We start from the raw sequence: 18,464 nt of genomic DNA on the forward strand, positions 1-18,464 counted from the left end.
CACACAGAAGGGTCAGGGCATGAGACCACATGAAAGTTCCCAACAAACGGCAGCAATGGTGTGTCTGTCCCTCCAGCCAGGCACACACTCCCCGGCGGCTCCCCGGTTCCCTCCATGATCACACAGCTGGGGTGCCCGGAAAGGGAAATTAGTGGGGCCTCTGGCTTCCTCTTCTGGTGCAGTGAGACATTCAACCACAGGGGGTGCAGGGAGCCCTGGACCTTTAGAGGTGGTTCCATAGCCTCGTTAGCTGGTGGCCTAGGACAAGTCGTGTAACCGCTCCAAGCCTCACTCTCTGTAAAACGGGGGGTGATAACGCCTATCATGGTGCAGTGGATGGGACTACATATGCTTGCCACATCAGAAGTCCTCTGGAAAATATGGTTGCTTGGTGCAGCTGGCTGGGCCTCGAATCCTATACCTGTGAAAGGTGGGCGATCGCTGCCCTGCAGGTAAGCTCTTGTGAAAACAAAATGAGGCCATGTATGCAGAAGCACAGGACTTGGCTCAGGTCTGGAAGGTTCTTGAGGGCAGGCTCAGGCCAGTTTAATCCCCCGGGAGCCCTCAGCTGTCTCATACCCACGGTGGACCTGAACCCAGCCTGTTGATTGCGACTCATGGCAGCCCACCCCCACCCTCCCATGTGGTACAGAGTGGGCCTGCCCCATGGGGTTTCTTGACTGTCATCTTTGTGGATCTATAGGTTGTCTGGCCTTTCTTCCATGGCACTGCTGGGTAGGTACAAAGCACCAGCCTTCAGGTCAGCTGTGCTGCCCAGGGTCCTTGCACACACAGTCAGTACTTGGTAAACATTGTGGAGTGAATGAATGACTTTCAAATGATGATAACTGCAGGGTTCTTTGACTCCCCTCAGCCTCAGTGTTCTCATCTGGAAAATGGGCAATATGAGAACCAGGGGCCTAGAAACAGATGTTCCAAACATTTTCCAGCACTGCACAGGGTGGGGGCAGGGGCATTGCATATGCCTGGCACCCACCCATATCCCCCAGGCATCCCCGTTTTCCCTGGGTATCCCGTTTCCCAGGCAGACATCACAAGAGGCAGCGAGCGGGGTAAGTAAGAGTAGCGTTTACTGAGAGATACAAGACTGAGTACTATGAAGGGTTTACAAGGATGGAAATGCACCGCCCCCTCCCTTCCCCCTGCCCTGCCAGGCTGCCCACCCCTCCCACCCACCCCTTAGAGACTACAGTACTTAGGACTACACACAACAGCTTAACTGGTGGGTAGCTGTTCATAACAAACAAACCATAGCATATTTATACTGTATCACATCGAGTGATTATAGAAATCCATATATATAGTGCTTGTATAAAATCTTTTTTTTTTTTTGGTAAAAAATATTACAAAACAAAACAAAACAAAACCAGAAAGTATAAAAACCATGTGCAGTTAAAAGCACTGCCAGGACAGCCAATCTGTAAACATTCGAGTGAGTATGTGCTTCGGAAGGGCGCCTGCGCCTAGTGCCCGCAGCAAACTCCAGCAGGGTCGGTGGGGGGTGGGGTGGGGGTGCCCAGGCAGAGGCGGAACCGGCGGTGCAGCCGGGGGTCCCCCGCCTCAGCCCAGCTCAGTGGTGGCAGGGGCAGGGGCAGGCTGGGGCAGGCATGAGACAGCTGTACTCAGTCCCAGCCTCAGCCGCCTTTTGGTTCTGACCCATGGCTTTTCCTGGCAGCTCAGAGATGCCCTGGGTGGGTGCCCTGGCAATAGAGAGACCAGAGATGTGCCCGGCAGGGCGTCCCTCCATTCCTGCCTCCTCCAAGCCAGGTCCCAGGCAGGACAGCCCCCCGTGGTGGCTTGACTTTGGTCTCAGTGCTTGGTCCCCCTGGGTCCTCAGCCTGCCTTCCTGCTCGTCGGCTGATCTGAGTCTCACCCAAGAGCTCGCCGATGCTGGCTGCGCTGGGCCTCCTCGTAGCGAGCGTCCCCATCCAGGGAGGGCCCGTGGACCCCTCCTCGTCCGCCACCTTCGCTCCTCCCAGCCATGGTCACTTCTTCTCTAGCTGCTCCAGCAGCGGATTGCCTTCGGACTCGGGGGTCTTGACGCTGTCGGTGCGCACGATGCAGGTGGGCCGGTGCCGGTTCAGCATCAGGATGAGCTGCTGCCGCTCCTGCTTCAGCTCCTCGATCTGCGTCTTCAGCTCCGCGTTCATGAGCTCCAGTCGCTCGGACTCCTGTGTGCAAACAGAGACAGGGCTTTAAGCGCCACCAGGCAAGGGTGGGCTCTGGCCACTGCACCTGTCATGGAGCCCAGGAGAGCTGACCTTCTGCGGGCCTGTCACTTGGGTCACTGGTGGCACAAGCTTGGGTCACATCCGTGGCCAGCCTGCTTATCTCCCTGGCTCCCAGCTCTCTTGGTCCACCCCAGCCACCCCTTGCTCCTTGGAAATGCCCCACCCCTGCTCCTGTGGCCTTTGCCTGAGGGTCAAAGGCTGGGAGGAGGATGGAGGCCATGTGGTAGTGAGCAGGCACAGGGAGGTCACAGGAAGCAAGCGCTCTGATGTGTGAGCCCTGGGGTTGTGGGTTCACCAAGCCGAGTGAGGGCACATAATCCTCCTGAAAACACCTGCTTCCTGGCTATGGCGTGGCTTCGAGCATGAGTTCTAAGTGTGAGCGGCCCAGGGAACCGGGAAGGATTCAGAGGCCGATGCACCGCCAACACTGCTCCCATGGACATCAAGATGAAATCCAGGTGGCAAGACTGTGCTTAGAAAAAAACTCTCTGTGCACCCGCCTGGGTTTGAGACCTCTGCGAGGGCTAACAGCCAGGCCTGGTGTGGGGCGGGAAGGCCAGATCAGCTCTCGCAGCATGGAGCAGTGCTGAGGAGAGAGGCTCAGGGGCCCTCCTTCCAACAGGTAACAGTCATTGACATTGGTACGGCTCGGTCCGTGCACAGCCCTGTCTGCAATAAGCGGGATCCTCAGTCTGGATGGTAGTTGTGGGGCACTTTGTTTTCTCTTTTAGGATCAGCCAGATAAGTCTTGGACTGCTAACTGCAAGGTCAGTGGTTCAAACCCACCGGCCGCTCCAAGGGAGAAAGATGAGGCTGTCTGTTCCCATAGGATTTACAGCCTCAGAGATCCTGGAGAGGTGTCGCTAGGAGGAGCGGTTCCACTCAATGGCAGTAGGGGCTTGGGGGCAGAATGGCATTATGCTTTGTTGATTTTCAACCGCGAGGGCACATCGTAATATAAGAGTCTGAACGATCTGCTGGAATCTGTTTTGAGTCTCAAAGAGGCACTGGTTGGTGCTACAATGTGGGTATTTCTTTCTTGCGTACGTACACGTACGGAAGAATCTGTTTTGAGCCTCAGTTGTCCGAGTGGTAGACATTTCTCTACTAGCTCAAGCAACCCAAACCCACTGCCATCGAGGTGATTCTAACTCATTGTGACTGACCCTATAGGAAAGGGTAGAACTGCCCTCTGTGAGTTACCACGCCTGTAAGGCAGTGGTTCTCAACCTTCCTCATGCCGCGACCCTTTAAGACAGTTCCTCATGTGGTGGTGACCCCCCAACCATAAAATTATTTTCATTGCTACTTCATCACTGTCATTTTGCTACTGTGATGAATCGGGCGACCCCTGTGAAAGGGTCATTCGACGCCCAGAGAGTCGGGACCCACAGGCTGAGAACCGCTGCTGTAAGTCTTTATGAGAGTAGAAAGCTCGGTCCTGCGGAGCGGCTGGTAGTTTGAACTGCTGGCCTTCTGGCCTTGAGGTTAGCAGCCCAACCTGTAACCACTACGCCACCAGGGCCCTCTGCTTTGCCATGTGCTGCGGACCACGGGCTAGGGTGTTCACGTTGACGAGGAAGGGGATTGATCGGCTTGCATCTCTGTTTGCTACTTGACCCTGCTAAACAGAAAAAAAAGCACAGGGTGTGTGACCTACCAAGGCTCTTTCCCTCTCTGGGCCTCAGCTTCCCCCCAGAAAATGAGATTGACCAATGGGACTTTAAGCATGAGGGTTTCTTTGCATTTAAAGGAGCCACTTGACTGCTCACTGAGCGGCTGGGGGGTTGATTCTACCCAGGGGTCCCTCAGAAGAAAGGCCTGGCCATCTAATGCCTGAAGGTCCCAGCCATTGAGAACGCCATGGAGCGTCACGTCACGCTGACACACGAGGGTCTCCAGACATCAGCATCTACTCAACAGCAGATGGGGGGTAGGGGTGGGGGGCCTTCAAAAAGCTGGTGGGAAAACCCCATTATCTTTCATCCCATTTTTCCACCCACTGTTCCAAGCTCCCTCTGAGATATCTCCTTTGTACCCTGGCACCCTGTAAATGTCACTCTTAAAGAATACCCTCCTCACATAGCCAGTCTGCGGGGTGTTTGACTGCTGCCAGGGGCCCTAAACCTCACCTTGGCCTTTGCTTTCCAAAACCAGAGAGGAACAGGAGAGGTGAAAGGCAGGGGGAGAGATGGCCTAGGGCCCAGACAGACCCGCCCACATCTCCCTTCCAGCACCTCCCCACCTTGAGGTGACACATTGCCTTTTGTCTCCTTAGCTGCCCCCTTCTCTCACCAGCCACAGAACTGCCCTCCCTGCTCCCCCTTTGTAGCTCAGTCCAGGCCCCAGGCTATGGCTTTGTGACCTTATAGTTCATCACGCTCATGGGGACACTTGGGAGAAGGATAGATCATCCGGACAACAGGCACAGGCTGGGACTGTCGCAGGCAGTGCAGCAGCATGTACGGTCTACCTATCAGGGCCCTGCCCACCTTCTCCATCCAGCCCCTCCAACACGCAGCTGTGGCCACACCAATGTTTGTTTCGGCCCTTCCGGTGCCTTGAGCCTTTGCCACAGCTGTTCCTGGTGGCCCCTCCACCCCTGCCCTTCACCTTAGTAGCTCTGGTGGCTCCTTTCAGTCTCAATTGAAGCAACTCTTCCTTGCCCTGGCCAGGCTGCTCCCAGCTCCCTGGGCCATCCTGCACCCCTCAGCCACAACGCTATCTCACATCTGCTGTCCCCCGGGGGCGCAAGTCTGCAGTCCACTGACTCGCCGTGTGGCCTCTCTGAGCTTTGGACCCATCTCGAAGATGGAGACGAGTCCTATCATCTCATTGGACTTTTGTAGGATGAAAGGAGACATGTAAATTGCCCGGCACACAGGGTGCGCCTGGAGTGGGACAAGCAGCCACTGCCATTCCTCTGCCTGCTGGCTGCTAAGGAAGTGTCCACCTGGGCGCACCTGGCCTGCTTCCTGGCTGACGAAGGCCCAGAGGGCGAATCTGCTGTGGGCCGGCTCCATTCCCTGCCATGCTTGCACCGTTCTTCCAGGAAACCAGCCACACGATACGCCATCTTCAAGGGCCCCCGTGAAGCCCGTCTCTTAGAAACTTCTGGAAGACCTCCATCCTGGCGTGGTACATCTCTTCCAGGGGGTCTCCCAGCTCTCATTTAACTCCTGCTATTTAAGAACAGCTATTCCCTGGCCCTGGTGGCTCACAGCACACAGGTATCTGCACTGATTGCACCTGTGGCTGAAGGATCACCCTCTGCTCCTTGTGAGCCTGAGGGGGGACCTCTTAGTCAATCTCGTGCCCCAGTGCATCTAGCACAGAGCTGGACTTGTTGGGTCAATGAATGAATGGATGAGAGTCAGTATAGCAGAGTGCCAAGGTCTCAGGCTTTGAAGTTAGGCCCAGACTTGAACCTCACTCCTACCACCCAATGGCTAAGAGATCCTGGACATGTTACTTGACCACACTGTTTCACCTCAATTTCACAATCTGTCGAATAACAAAGATATCCACCTCATCGGGTTATGGAGAATAAAACAGACTATGTATATAGCGCTCCGAGGTGCATCCAGTTTTACCAATGCCAGCCACTGAGACTAGTAAAGACTATAGACACGTGCCTGACCCATTCATTATGTGAAGGAGCCCAGGGGCTTATTCACTGGGCTGCTTAGCCACCAGGTGAGCAGCTCTGATGGAGAAAGATGCAGCCTCTGTTCCTGTAAAGATTTCCAAACACGGAGCAGTTCTAGTCCATCCTACAGGATCAGGTTGGACTGGGTTATGTCGTGATTATATATTGACACTGTTCTTTTTTAGTAATAACACAGGTGGTGGAGGGGCACTTGGGGGGACTGGAGATGACAGGTCTAGACTAATGACTAATTGGCTTCCAGTCACGTTCCTTCACTGCCGAGCCCCTGTTTTGTGACGCAGAGGAGGCCGCAGAGACAGGACTGGGAGAGAGAGAAGGGACGCCTTGCTTGGTGCCTGCCAGGGGAGGACAGGGAGCCGCCCTGAGCGGCCGGCAGACAAGCAACTGTTTGCTGAAGGACCTGAGTATGTGAAACTGACCTTGGGGCTCCAGGAGGAGCACCAAGGAGCTTGGGGTCGTTGTCAGAGGGGCCGAGGGGCGGGCACATAGGATGCAGGATGGGAAGAGCCCCCTAAGAGAAGGAGCCGTTCTCTGCACACAAAGTACTAACTGGCCCACTGCCGACTGGCATGTCCCGTCCTCCGGCTTCACTAGCAACCAACACGGCAACTGATCCACCAGGGTGCCAATGTGGGTGGCTGTGGGACTCAGTCAAGGGGGCTGTGGCTCCTCCTGCCTCTTGACAATATTGAAGAGTTAGTCTGTCCCTTCAAGGACTGAGGTGCACCCGTCCCAAGCCATGGGGCTTCCAAAGACCTCATAGGCATGAGAGCTGGACACTGAATAAGGAAGAGGCCGGAGAAGAAGGAAGATGTGTCTGAAATGTGTCAGCACAGAAGACTGACAGCACATGGGCTGTCATAAGGACAGATGAGACCCCCTTGGAAGAGGTGCAGCCAAAAAACGCTCCTGAGAAGCAAAGATGGTTAAGACTTTGTTGCTTTAGACATGCTGTCAGGAGAGACCAATCCCTCTGGAAATGGACATTCATGCTTGGTAAAGTGGGGGGGGTGTCAGTGAAAAGACCTTCCACAGATGGATGGACACAGTGGCCACAACAACGGGCTCAATCGTCACAACTGGCCCAGGGCTGGGCCCAGTGCTTTGCTCGGTTGTGCAAAAGGACTTGAAGGCTTGTAAGGGCAACAGCACCTCCTCTGGAACTTTTGGGGACCTGGCAGGGGACCAGCCCTGCCTCGCTTGGTGATGGAGGGCTGAGTGGGGCAGAGATGCCAGTAGGGACACTGCTTCCTCAGCCACCTGATGATGTCTCCCAGTCCAGAAGTGCACAGGCCACAAGCATTACAGGTACTACCCCCACCCCAACCCCTCCACCAGCTGCCAGGCTCACCCGCTGCAGAAACTCCGTCCGCTCCTTCTTCTTGTTCCTGCACCGGGCAGCGGCCACCTTGTTCTTCTCCCGGCGTCTTTTCCTTCGCTCCTCTTCCTCATCGAGCTGTGAGCGCAAAGAGCCACCGGTCAGGGCCCTCCTGACACACAGACAGACTCACAGACAGATGGTGAGCTCTTCCCGCCCCTCTGAGTACACCCACTGTCTGCCCTCCACTGGCTCCTGACTCAGAAGATGGCACTGTTTCCCAAATCAGTCCACAGGTCCGCTCCCTCTGAGAAGGAGGGCACACCAGGGGGCGGAGTCTTAGGAAGCCAGGGCCCAGCTTCTACTCCCATAGACGGGGGCTGGAATGGGGAGGCTTGGGCAGTGGGGCCCTGTTTTCTCTTCCTGCCTGCCCGCACCCCACCAGCCCTCTGGGCACAACTGTCCAGGCCAGTAGCTACCAGGCACTTGCTTTAAAAATGCCTTGGGCCTGGGCATAAACTTCAAGTTCGCACCCTTTTCTCTTGCTGGCATGCCGGCACCCGCCCCTCTCTCCCTCCCCATCAGCATCCCTCCTTCTCACTCCCTCCAAACTCTGAGCGCTCTCTCCTTTGGCGGCTTCCCATCCCGTGGCTCCCTGAGTCTGCACATTCTGCCCCCAGGATGTCCCAGGGGCTCCCGAAAGTGCCCTGCATGGGATGCTAGCCACGGCCTCCGGTTCACCGCCAGGCAGGGTGCACCCAGGACACACCAGGGAATCCGCCCTGTGTGAAATCCCGCGCATTACATAGGCAGGAGAAACTCAGTCCTTCAACGCTGCCTTTTTGTTTTGTAATTGCTTTGTGTCCTCGTTGAGAATGTGAGAGTGGGCTTCAAAACATTGCTGGAAACATTCCATTATATATTTTTTCACTCTGCATTTCCACTAACCTTTTTTTAATTAAATATTTTCATTGGGGGCTCTTACAGCTCTTAGCACAATCCATACATTCATCCAGTGTGTCGAGCACATTTGCACATATGCCGCCATCATCATTTTCAAAGCATTCTCTTCCCATTTGAGCCCCTGATATCAGCTCCCCATTTCTTCCCCTCCCTCCCCCAACTTCCCTCCCTCATGAACCCTTGATAAGTTATAGACTATTATTATTTTCATATCTTACATCATCCTCTGTCGCCCCTCACTCACTTTTCTGTTGTTTGTCTCCCTGGAAAGGGGTTCTAGATTGATCCTTGCCAATGGTATCAATTCCCCTTTTCCCTCCCATGCTCCCCTAATCCTCCTGGTATATCTACGATAATGTTGGCACTGAGGGATATAGCTATCCTGAATTCCCTGTGTTTCAGGTTCTTATCTGTAGCAGTGTGCATGTTCTGGTCTAATCTGATTTGTAAGGTAGAATTGAGGTTGTGATAGTGGGGTGAAGGAAGCACCGAAGAACTAGAGGAAAGTTGTGTGTTTCATCAGTGCTATACTGCACCCTGACTGGTGCATCTCTTCCCTGTGACCCCTCTGTGAGGGGATGTCCAATTGGTGAAGAAAGCTGACGGTGCCCGGCTATCAAAAGATATAGCGTCTGGGATCTTAAAGGCTTGAAGGTAAGCAAGTGGCCATCTAGCTGAGAAGCAACAAAGCCCATGTGGAAGAAGCACAACAGCCTGTGTGATCATGAGGTGTCGATGGGATCAGGTATCAGGCATCTAAAACCCAGAATAAAATCATACCCAAGGTGAATGGGGGTGTGGGGAGGCATGGAGTTAAGGCCAACAAACAGACCTTGAACTGTTTATGGGCTTTTCCAATTTTGTCAGTGACTTTGTTGTTATTTTGTTTTTGTTGTTATTGTTTTGTTGGTTTTGACTGTCTTTGTTATTTTGTTTGGGTTAGCCTGGTTTTTGTGCTTATTAATGGCTCTGCATGTTTATCTAGATAAGAGAAGTGAGGGAAAAATGAGGACCTAATGCCGGGGTTTAAGTGGAGAGAAAATGTTTTGAGAATGATGAGGGCAATGAATGTACAAACGCGCTTTACACAATTGATGTGTGTATGGATTGTGATAAGAGTTGTATGAGCCCCTAATAAAATGATTTTTTTAAAAGATAAGAGAAGTGAGATAAACAATTCGGAGACAAAAACAACAGAGAAATAAAGGCAGGTGGGGGGAGGACCAACCCAGGGACAAGGGAACAACAAGTGAACTAAAATCAATGGAGAGAGAGGCGAAGGATGCCTATGGGGTTTAATCCACTAACTTTCAAAAGCCCGGCATACAAAGCAGAACAGATTCCACTTAGACAATTTCTATGTGGACAATTCCAGGATGTTGATAATATTCTTCAAGCGATGCATCCATTCTCCCCCCACCAAACACGGTTCCTCCTCCATTCATAAAACTCACTGCCCGCTAAGGTGCCCATCTAACCTTTCACGTTGTCTTTGTCAGGTTGAGCCCATGGAGATGGATCTCGGAAAGGAGCACAGGGCTCGAGGCAGACAGCAACCCTGACTCTGAACCAGAGCTGCAGTCAGGGTCTCATTAATAGGGACCAACACTAGTAGCTGCCCCTTCATTGCCTATTTCCCGAAAGACTTCACATACCTATTCTTTAATCCTCACAACCTTATGATGAAGGTGCGATTACGCCCCGGAGGGGGGAGAGGGCCTCAAAAGTCTGTGTGGGAGGGGAAAGCCTTTCATTCTCTTCGACTTCTGTTTTTCCATGGATGGTTTAACACCTGCTTGTCCTGTACCCCACTGGGCAAGCTGCTGCCAGAGACCAAAGTGTTAAAAGCAAAGATGTCATGTTGAGGACTAAGGTGTGCCTGATCCAAGCCGAAGGGTGTTCCAGGGCCTCATCTTCACCTGGAAGCTTGACGGGACATCAGGAAGGGGAGGGGAAACTGGTTGCCTGTGAAGTATGGTGTTAGCAAAGCCAACACATCTGTCTTGGGGGAAGCCCCGTCTGAATGCTCCCCAGATGCAGAGATGACAAGACCTTGCCCCTGCCTTTTGGACATGTCTTGGGAGGGCTTGGTAGAGGAGAGGGTCAGCAAAGAAGAGGACGAGCCTCCAGGAGACGGACTGTCACAGTGGTGGCCACAGTGGGCTCCGACCTGGAAATGAGGAGGGCAGCGCAGGACTGGGCGCAGGGCTGCATCCCATTGCACACAGGGCCGCTGAGTTTGGAACCGATTCTGAGGGGCCTAACAAGATTGTGTCCCATTTTACAGATGGTATGATGGAGGCTCAAGGGCCCCCTCTGCCCAGGGCCAATTAGCTATATGACTTGGAAATGGTAGAGACGGGCTTCAGGCTCAGCTTCCTAGCCTAAAGGTTCAGAGCTTCCTGCTTCGGACATGAGGACCCCTTGGCCCCAGGGCACCAGGATTGCTTTGATGTGGTGCCTCCTACTGTCCATTCCCTCCCAGGAAAATCTGGAGGACACACCTGGCCAGCTGGGCCAAGGACAACCTAGAGTCAGAGGCCACTAGGAAAGTCTCTGGCCTGCCCTGAGCCTGCCCGTTCTCTCTCTTCTGGGACCTGGGGAATGACTGTGTGGCCTGGGGCCTGGAACAAGACTTCTCAGCCAAATGGGCTTTAGGCCATGAACACAAACAGCTTCACTGCACGGACTCCCAGCATGCTCTAGGAGCTCCGGACAGAGGGCCCAGGCGCGAGGCCATGGACACAGCCCCTGGCAAGGCAGGCCTCCTCTTCTCTGCCACCTCCTCCAAGCTACTCCCTGACGTGCTCCCAACAGACTGCTCGTCTGGCTGGAGAGGCAGCTTGTCAACACGCCTCTGCCCGAGCACCACCCTGCCCCTCGCCTCCTTTGAACGCAAACCAGAAGTGACAGCTACTCTGGCTGACTTGCATCTGGGGAAACAGAGCCCTGGGCAACATGCATTCTGCGTCACCTCACCTCAGCCTTACCCCAACGGGGCCGAGGTAACCGTGACGGCCGGGGTGGAGGGAAGGAACTGGAGGAAGTGGCTGGCCGTGCAATCTCCCCTCGGCCCAGGGGGTTTGCCCACAAACTGCCAAGGTGATGTGTGCAACCTGGGCACGGCTTCGCACGGGGGCCCCAGCACCTCCCAGCAAGCCCGGGCTCTGGGAGGGTGGCGCTGGCCCAGAAGACACCCTTCCATCCTCCAGAACCTAGCTCCTGACCTCCACTGCTGTACCAGACCTCATGCGACCACTGGAGTGTTCCGGGCACAAAGAGGCTCAGAGCTGGGAGGAATTTCAAGAGCCGAATGAGGCCAGGCTGAAGCTCACTTCAGGGGCTGGCACCCACACCCTCCCTGGCCTCAGCCTGCCCATTCTTCAATCCCTTACTGCATGCCTCCCTGTACCTAGCCACTTTCTCTAAGCAGAAACGACCTTCCTTTCCCAGTTGGCAAACTCCTGCTCAAGCCTCAAGAGCAAATATCACCTCCTCTGGGAAGCCCCCTCTGACTTGCAGGTGGGACAGACTGCTTTCTCTATGCTGCAGAGGCCCTAGGAAGAGCCCCTTTGGGAGTCTCTACTGCCTCCCACCCAAGTTCTGTTTACCAGGGTGTCTGTCTTTGCTGCTCAGTTGGAGGATGGGGAACCTGAGCATACCGGGTGCCTGGTATGGAATGTGGCACTTAGGAGGGACTCCCCGGGGCACCTAGTGGAATGCCTAGAAGGACAAAGGCCTCTGGCTTGGATTCTTTAAGTTCGAATGTTGTTCCTGGCCTACGCATTAGCCCTTCCTGCCAGCTTTCCTAAGGAGCCTTCTCTGCTGAGGAGGATGGTCCTTATGTCGGTCTGTCTGATGCAAAGCTTGGTCATGGTCACCTAACTGCACCAGGTCTTCACTAGCTCTCAACTCAGGCCACCAAGCCACAAAGGTGCCACAACAGGTGGCACCCGTCTTGGGCTGTCAGAGGCTAACCTCAGCAGAGGAAGCTCCAATTCCGATTCAGAGGCCCAGGGCCCAGACGAGAAGGCAGCTCTGTCTGAGGCCTGAGCAGACACTGAGACAAGCAGGCGACCGCATGTTCATCCTAAAGGCCCCAGGTCCACAGCCACCACCATCCCAAGTCTCTCCTGCACCTTACCAATCTCCCCACAAACCAGAAAATGTTCCCAAGAGCCATGGCCACACCCACTCCCCTGGAACTGCAGAGCTTCGGGCAGACAGACTCTTGTGACCCGCCACCCTCTCTGCTCCCCGAGAGGTCCCCACACCTTCCTTCCGCCTGGGCCTGTCCTGCTCTAAACCTTTGGAGTCTCTTTTTTCCCACCCCCCAAATCCAAGCCGCTGCATCCCCTCTCTAGATGCTTCCTGAGTTCTGGAAATCATTTGGCCACAGGAGGCTGAAAGACAGCAGAGAGTGAGACCAGCACACACGTGCACCGACGACGTCTAAACCCAGGACTGAGTACAGCTGCTGGGCTTCCCCATAGCCACAGCTGGAAGGGCCAGGATATAGGAGGGGGAGGCAACCTGATGCTTAGCACACCGGCAGAACTGTGCGGTGGGGGCTGAGGGGACAGAGGGGAGCATCTTGCCTTGTCCTTATACTGAGTTCTGGCTCTGCCCACCCTTACCCTAAATCACTGGGAAGGTCTGAGAGCACCCTCCGTCTGTCTGTCAGGGAGGGGAGCCTATCACATTGAATAAGACCAGCCCCTCCTTGGTAAGCCCGTTCCTAAGCCCCTGCTGACAGATCAAGGTGGAGCCCCACACTCTCCTGGAAACTTGAAATCAGACTGGGGTGCTGGGTCAGGCCAGCCCACCTCAGCCAGGTACTCATGGAGTAGAAAGATGGGGCTGCTGTTATATGAAGATGTGTCCAGGCCAGAGACCACAGGACACAGAGAAAGAGACACTCAGCCACAGCAAGGGCATCTCAGAGATAAAGAGATGAAGGCGTGGCTGAGGGAGAAGCAGGGCCAGGAGCAGGGGAGGCCGGGAGATGCCCGCGCACACATTTAAGGGGGTCCGCACTCCCAGGCCAGTTCAAACACAGGGTCTGCCCCAAAGCATCTCCTTAACAGGTGTGAGCTGGACCTCTTGCCTGTCTTCCAGTGACAGATCCGAGAGGGAGAGGTGCAGACAGACCGCAAGACAAGACAGGAAGGACAAGAGACAGCAAGGGAGAGAGACGGGGGCAGGACGGAGAGCACAGCATGATGAAGAGGGCCTCAGTGAACCATGGGCCCAGGCCGAACAGAGGGACAGACAGACGAGGCGGACAGTCAGGAAGCACACGCAGAGGGAGAAACGACCAGCGAAGTCCAACCACACATCCCGGCCTGGGGGACCAGGATGTGTGCACCCGAATCTGTCCTGGAAATTCCTCTTCTGGCCTGGAGGGGTTCTGAAAGGGCTTCTGTCCTGGGACCCCAAGGTTCCACTCTCATGAGGTCAAGCGACGCCACGCGATACTAGAGGAGCAGTAGTTGAGGGACTGCTGGGGGACACCCAGGTCAATGGGCCTGGCAGAGTTCGCAGAGAAGACAACGTTCTGCATCCTCCTTTGGTGAGTAGAGACAGGGGTCTTAAAAGACAGGGGGCTTAAGCAGCCTTCTCAGGTGCAATTAATTGTGGCAACAATTATACAGCTCTTCCTGATATGCATGAACTATTGCATCACGTGGTTTGTGGATCAGGCCCCAATAAAACTGGTTTTTAAAAAATAAACTAAGGTGCAACTACTGGTCTCTCCCCTGGCCAGAGGACAGAAGAGTGAATAAAAATCAACAGACACGTGAAAACAATGAGTCCAACGGACTCTGGGCCCACACCAAGCTCAGCCTCCACCACCCGGAGACCAGAGGAACTAGGTGGTGCCCAGGCCACCACAGCCAGCTGCACAAAGGACCACATTAGAGGGTTCTGGACAGAGTGGGAGAAACATGCAGGCGAGAACTCAGAATCACCAGTGAGACCATGCTTATTGGTCAGAGAGGCTGGGGGGGACCCCAGAATTTGGCCCTTACCCTTCAGGGCTGGAACTGAACTCCCCTCCATGTTAGAACAATCAACCACTTAAGATGAAAGGGCAGCATGTACCCAAGGACAAAGCCTGAAGGGCGAGGAGAAGAGGAGGAAGCACAGGAGGAAGTGGGACACACACTGTTGGCCGGAGGGGAGGGGGCAGGGGTTGGCAACAAATGAGATGAACCCAAATGTGCAAACTGTGGACGGTGAAGCTGATGGTGGGTCCGCTCTGTGAACCTTCACCCAATGCACAAGACAAAGGCTTCTTAAACAACACCACTCACACTGCTGAGAAAGTGGCAGCGGCGAGGCGGAGGGGCCCCTGAGTGACAGCTGTGAACCAAGGGTGTTGGTTGTAGATCCCGGTGGACCCCCACAGTGGGTTTCAAAAACCCTGGATTCGGGACCTCTGCAGAAATTGAAGGTTCATTCCAAGGAGCCCCTCAAGAGTTGAATGAGGGACGATGCACGAGCCGTGGAAGGACTCCAGAGACCAGCCATGAGCGGACCAGGTGCCATGAGCAATTGATGGAACCTGCAAGGAACTGTAGTGGTAGCCATGGGACAGGGACACCAAACAGGCAATGTGGCCTTCAGCAGAGGAACACAGCCACTGCCCAACCAGGGACCAGCAGGAAGGGATCCAGGGCAAAGGGATCCAGTGCCCCAAACTCTCACTCCATCTGCGGCTGCCCCTGCTTGGCCAAGTCCAACCGGAAGCCAGATTGCAAGGGATCCTGGGAAATGTAGTCCATGGAGCTTGTCCTCCTGGACACAGCAGAGGTGGGGTGGAAACGGATCAGATGGGCAAATGAGAATACGCCATTCATGGGTTTACTTATATGCCACTCTCCTCACTAGCTAATCCACTGTAGTAGCCCTGGCAGGTTGGCAGGCAGGAGGGACTGAGAGTTAATTCCTGCTGGGATCATGATCACACTTGGTGTGATTGAGCCAGGCTAAGTGCTCCAGCCCTTCACAACACAACCAACCAGCAGCATCAGCCTCACCTGGACGCTTGTTAGGAATGCAGAGGGTCAGCCGCCCATGCCAGACCTCTTGAGTCCAAATCTGCATTTTAATAAGATCTCCAGGTGATTCACAGGCTCTGGGAGCCATCAGCGGGCTGTGGAAGTTTCTCTTCTTCAGATAGTCCTCCCCCAACCCAAACTCTGCCACGGAGTGGGTGCTGACTCAGAGACCCTCTGAGACAGCGTAGAGCTGCCTCTGTGAGTTTCCGAGACTGTAACTCTTTAGGGGGCGGTTAGAAAGCACCCTCTTTATCCCACAGAGCAGCTGGTGGTTCGGAACCGCTGACGTTGCAGGTCGCATCCCAGTGCGTAACCACTCAAACACCGGAACTCCTCCTTGTCCTCATTTCCGGAAACAGCAGCACCATCTACTTCAGCAGTTCTCAATCTGTGGGTCGCGGCCCCTTTGGGGGTCACATGACCCTTTCACAGGGGTCGTCTGATGCATCCCAGTAGCAAAATGACAGTGATGAAGTAGCAACAAAAATAATGTTATGGTTGGGGGTCACCACCACATGAGGAACTGTATGCAAGTTCTCAATCAGGAGATTGAGAACCTCTGGTCTACCTAGTCATTCAAGCAGAACACATCCGGGAGTCACTCTGAACGCCAACTTTCCTCTCCGGCAGTCAGTTGAGCAGGGAGCCATGATCCCTCTCAGGGCAGCCGCACATCCACCCTGGTCCATGTCCCCACCACCTCTGCCCTGGATGACAGCAGCAGCCTCCGTGTGCTCCCCTTGCCCATTCCGGCCACCACAACCCACACCTCTCTCACACACACCCACAACGGCCGTGTTGTAACTGGATGTCATTGAGTGCATACCCCACGGGACAGAGTCCTGCTGCCCCATGGGGTTTTCTTGGCTGTAGTCTTTATGGAAGCCAACAGCTGGCCAGAGCTTTCTCCCAAAGGCCGCTCATGCCTCTTCTCTGCCTAGACCCTCCAATAACTACCAGCACCCTCGGAACAAACTCCCAGCTCTCTGGAGGGGTCCACAGGGTTGAGCTAATCTGCCCCCCTCCCCACCTCGCTAAGCTTCCATTGCACCCCTCTTCTCCAACCCTCCATTCCAACAGGACCACCTGCTTCACCATGTGAACCTCTTCCCTGTCCCCGGCTTTGCACTTCCTATTCCCTCTGCTGGGACGTCTTGTCCTTGGGGGCTCGGAGAAGCCTTTGCTGGCCAGCTGGAGGTCAAAGAACGCACCCTCTCCCGCTCACCTCCCTGCTAGTTCCCGTACAGGTCCACGTCACGCACTGCACTTCCCTGCTCCTTATGCATTTGCCTGCCAGTTGTCGATCTCCCACGACTCAAACCCAACCTCACTGCCATCGAGTCGATTCCGACTGCGAGTGACTCTGAGACAGGGTAGAACTGTTCTTTTGTTTATCCAAGGCTATAACTCATCTTTCCCCGGGGAGCAGCTGCTGGGTTCAAACTGCTGACCTTGTGGTTAGCCCCCCATGTGTAACCCACTGTGCCACCAGAGTGGCAGACCTTGATTTAGCTCCTTCACAATCCCCAGCCCCTGGAATTGAGCGTGGCACAGAATGGGGTGAAGAGTGACTCCTTAGATCAGCAAGCTCATTCCTTCTTCCACCCCAAACACGACCCCCAAACAACCCACGCCAACTGCTGTGGAGGCAATTCCGAATCATGGTGTGTCCCCAGCTCCACTGGGGGTGGCTGTCCAAGACCCTCGGTGGCATCCTCTTCTCGCAGATGGCCAGGCCTTGCTGCTGGGTGGACTCAAACTGCCAACCTTTCAGTTCGTCCCCGAGCACTTAGCCACGAAGGACTGGCTCACACATTGCCCTGGTGTCAGTTTCCACACGCAGTGGCAACAGGATCCCAGACGTGATTTTGAACTCTGACTTTTCCTAAGCAGCTTAAAAAATCCATCTTGAGGGGCCCACAAATAGAATGAGCAATAGAATTGGCACTTTTCAACCAAAAGCACTGCAAATACGGAAATTCTCAGATGAGCAAAGCAGTAAGAGAGAAGAACCCCGGAGAAAGCGGGGGAACCAGAGTGAGTCAGCTAGGCCATGAAAGGAAGGAAGAAAGGAAGGAAAAGGAAGGAAGGGTTTTCTCTCAGACAACGGCCATGGGCACAGAGAAGCTGGGGGACAGAATGGGCTTTGGCGCTTAGAGACCTGAATTCCCCAGGAACTTTGCGGTGGACTGGCTGTGGCTGTGTGTCCTTGGACAAGTCGCTTGGCCTCTCTGCACCTCCCTTCCTCCCATGTCACAGGAAGGCAATGAACCTTGCTGCACAGGCTAGCAGAAAAAGACAAAGTTCCTGCCCAGATCCTGGAACGCATCTGTAAACGCCAGCATCCCTCCTTCCTTCCACGTGCCAGTGGGGGGCGACTGCTGTCCACGCAGTGAAAGGAGGCCAGGGAGAAGGGGGAGCAGGCTGGGTGTTTCAGGGCCTTCGAGGTGCCAGGGAGTGGGCCCAGAGCAAGAGCACTGTGTTTTCCTGTCCAGAGCAGCAAGCCACATTTCAACACCAGAGACCCACAAGCACCCTGGGAAGTAAATAGGCGAATGCCAAGCATACCAGTCATTCCCCCACCAGAACATGGCTGCCTGGAGCAAGGGGCTGTGGTCCTTCCCCCCCTGCTCCCCTGTCGCCTCACCCCAACACACACACACACACACACACACACACACACACACACACAGAAAGCAGGGCGAGATCTCAGCTGGCTGGACCCCCAGAGGGAGGCGTGAGGAAATTCCAGAGGCTAGTGACCAACACTGATGAAACCCCGGCAGCCTGCAGGGGTCAGGCCCCTGCCACCGTCATCTCCCCTGGGGCAGAGCTGTTGGAGACAGCCTGTCCTCTGCCCCCTTCTCCCTGCCCATGGCCAAGGTCTGGACCTCAGCTCTGAGGTTCTGGCTGGGTCCGTGAGCAGCGGGCAGAGCTGAGAGAACACTCGAGACCAATGGCCAGTCCCCGGCTGAGCTGCAGACCCACTCCCACAGGTCAAGCAAGTAACTTAGACCCCAGGGACTGACACTCACCCCAGGGCTGTTGGGCCTTCCAAGTTCTCAAGACAAGCAGAAAAGAGGAATTAAAAGCAGCTATCGTCCAGTTTTTAATGTGGGCAACTAATTCCATTTTGGAAAGAACCTTGTGTGAACCAAGAAAAACACATCTGTGGGCGGAACCAGCCAGCCACGGGA

General features: G+C 54.8%; 1 protein-coding gene across 1 annotated transcript in view; it reads right to left on the minus strand.

Moving 5' to 3' along the window:
- Window positions 1-1,205: 1,205 nt before the first annotated feature.
- Window positions 1,206-18,464, minus strand: part of JDP2 (Jun dimerization protein 2) — a 42,672-nt gene continuing 25,413 nt past the window's right edge. The window contains exons 5-6 of the mRNA XM_004698720.2: window positions 7,274-7,378; window positions 1,206-2,192 (exon numbers count right to left, since the gene is read on the minus strand). Coding sequence (XP_004698777.2) covers window positions 2,007-2,192; window positions 7,274-7,378 — 291 coding nt within the window. The 3' untranslated portion in view covers window positions 1,206-2,006. The remainder of the gene's footprint in view (window positions 2,193-7,273; window positions 7,379-18,464) is intronic.

This window comes from Echinops telfairi, unplaced genomic scaffold, assembly GCF_000313985.2.
Source record: "Echinops telfairi isolate 266 unplaced genomic scaffold, ASM31398v2 ScPeMD7_18;HRSCAF=68, whole genome shotgun sequence".
Taxonomy (NCBI): Eukaryota; Metazoa; Chordata; class Mammalia; order Afrosoricida; family Tenrecidae; genus Echinops; species Echinops telfairi.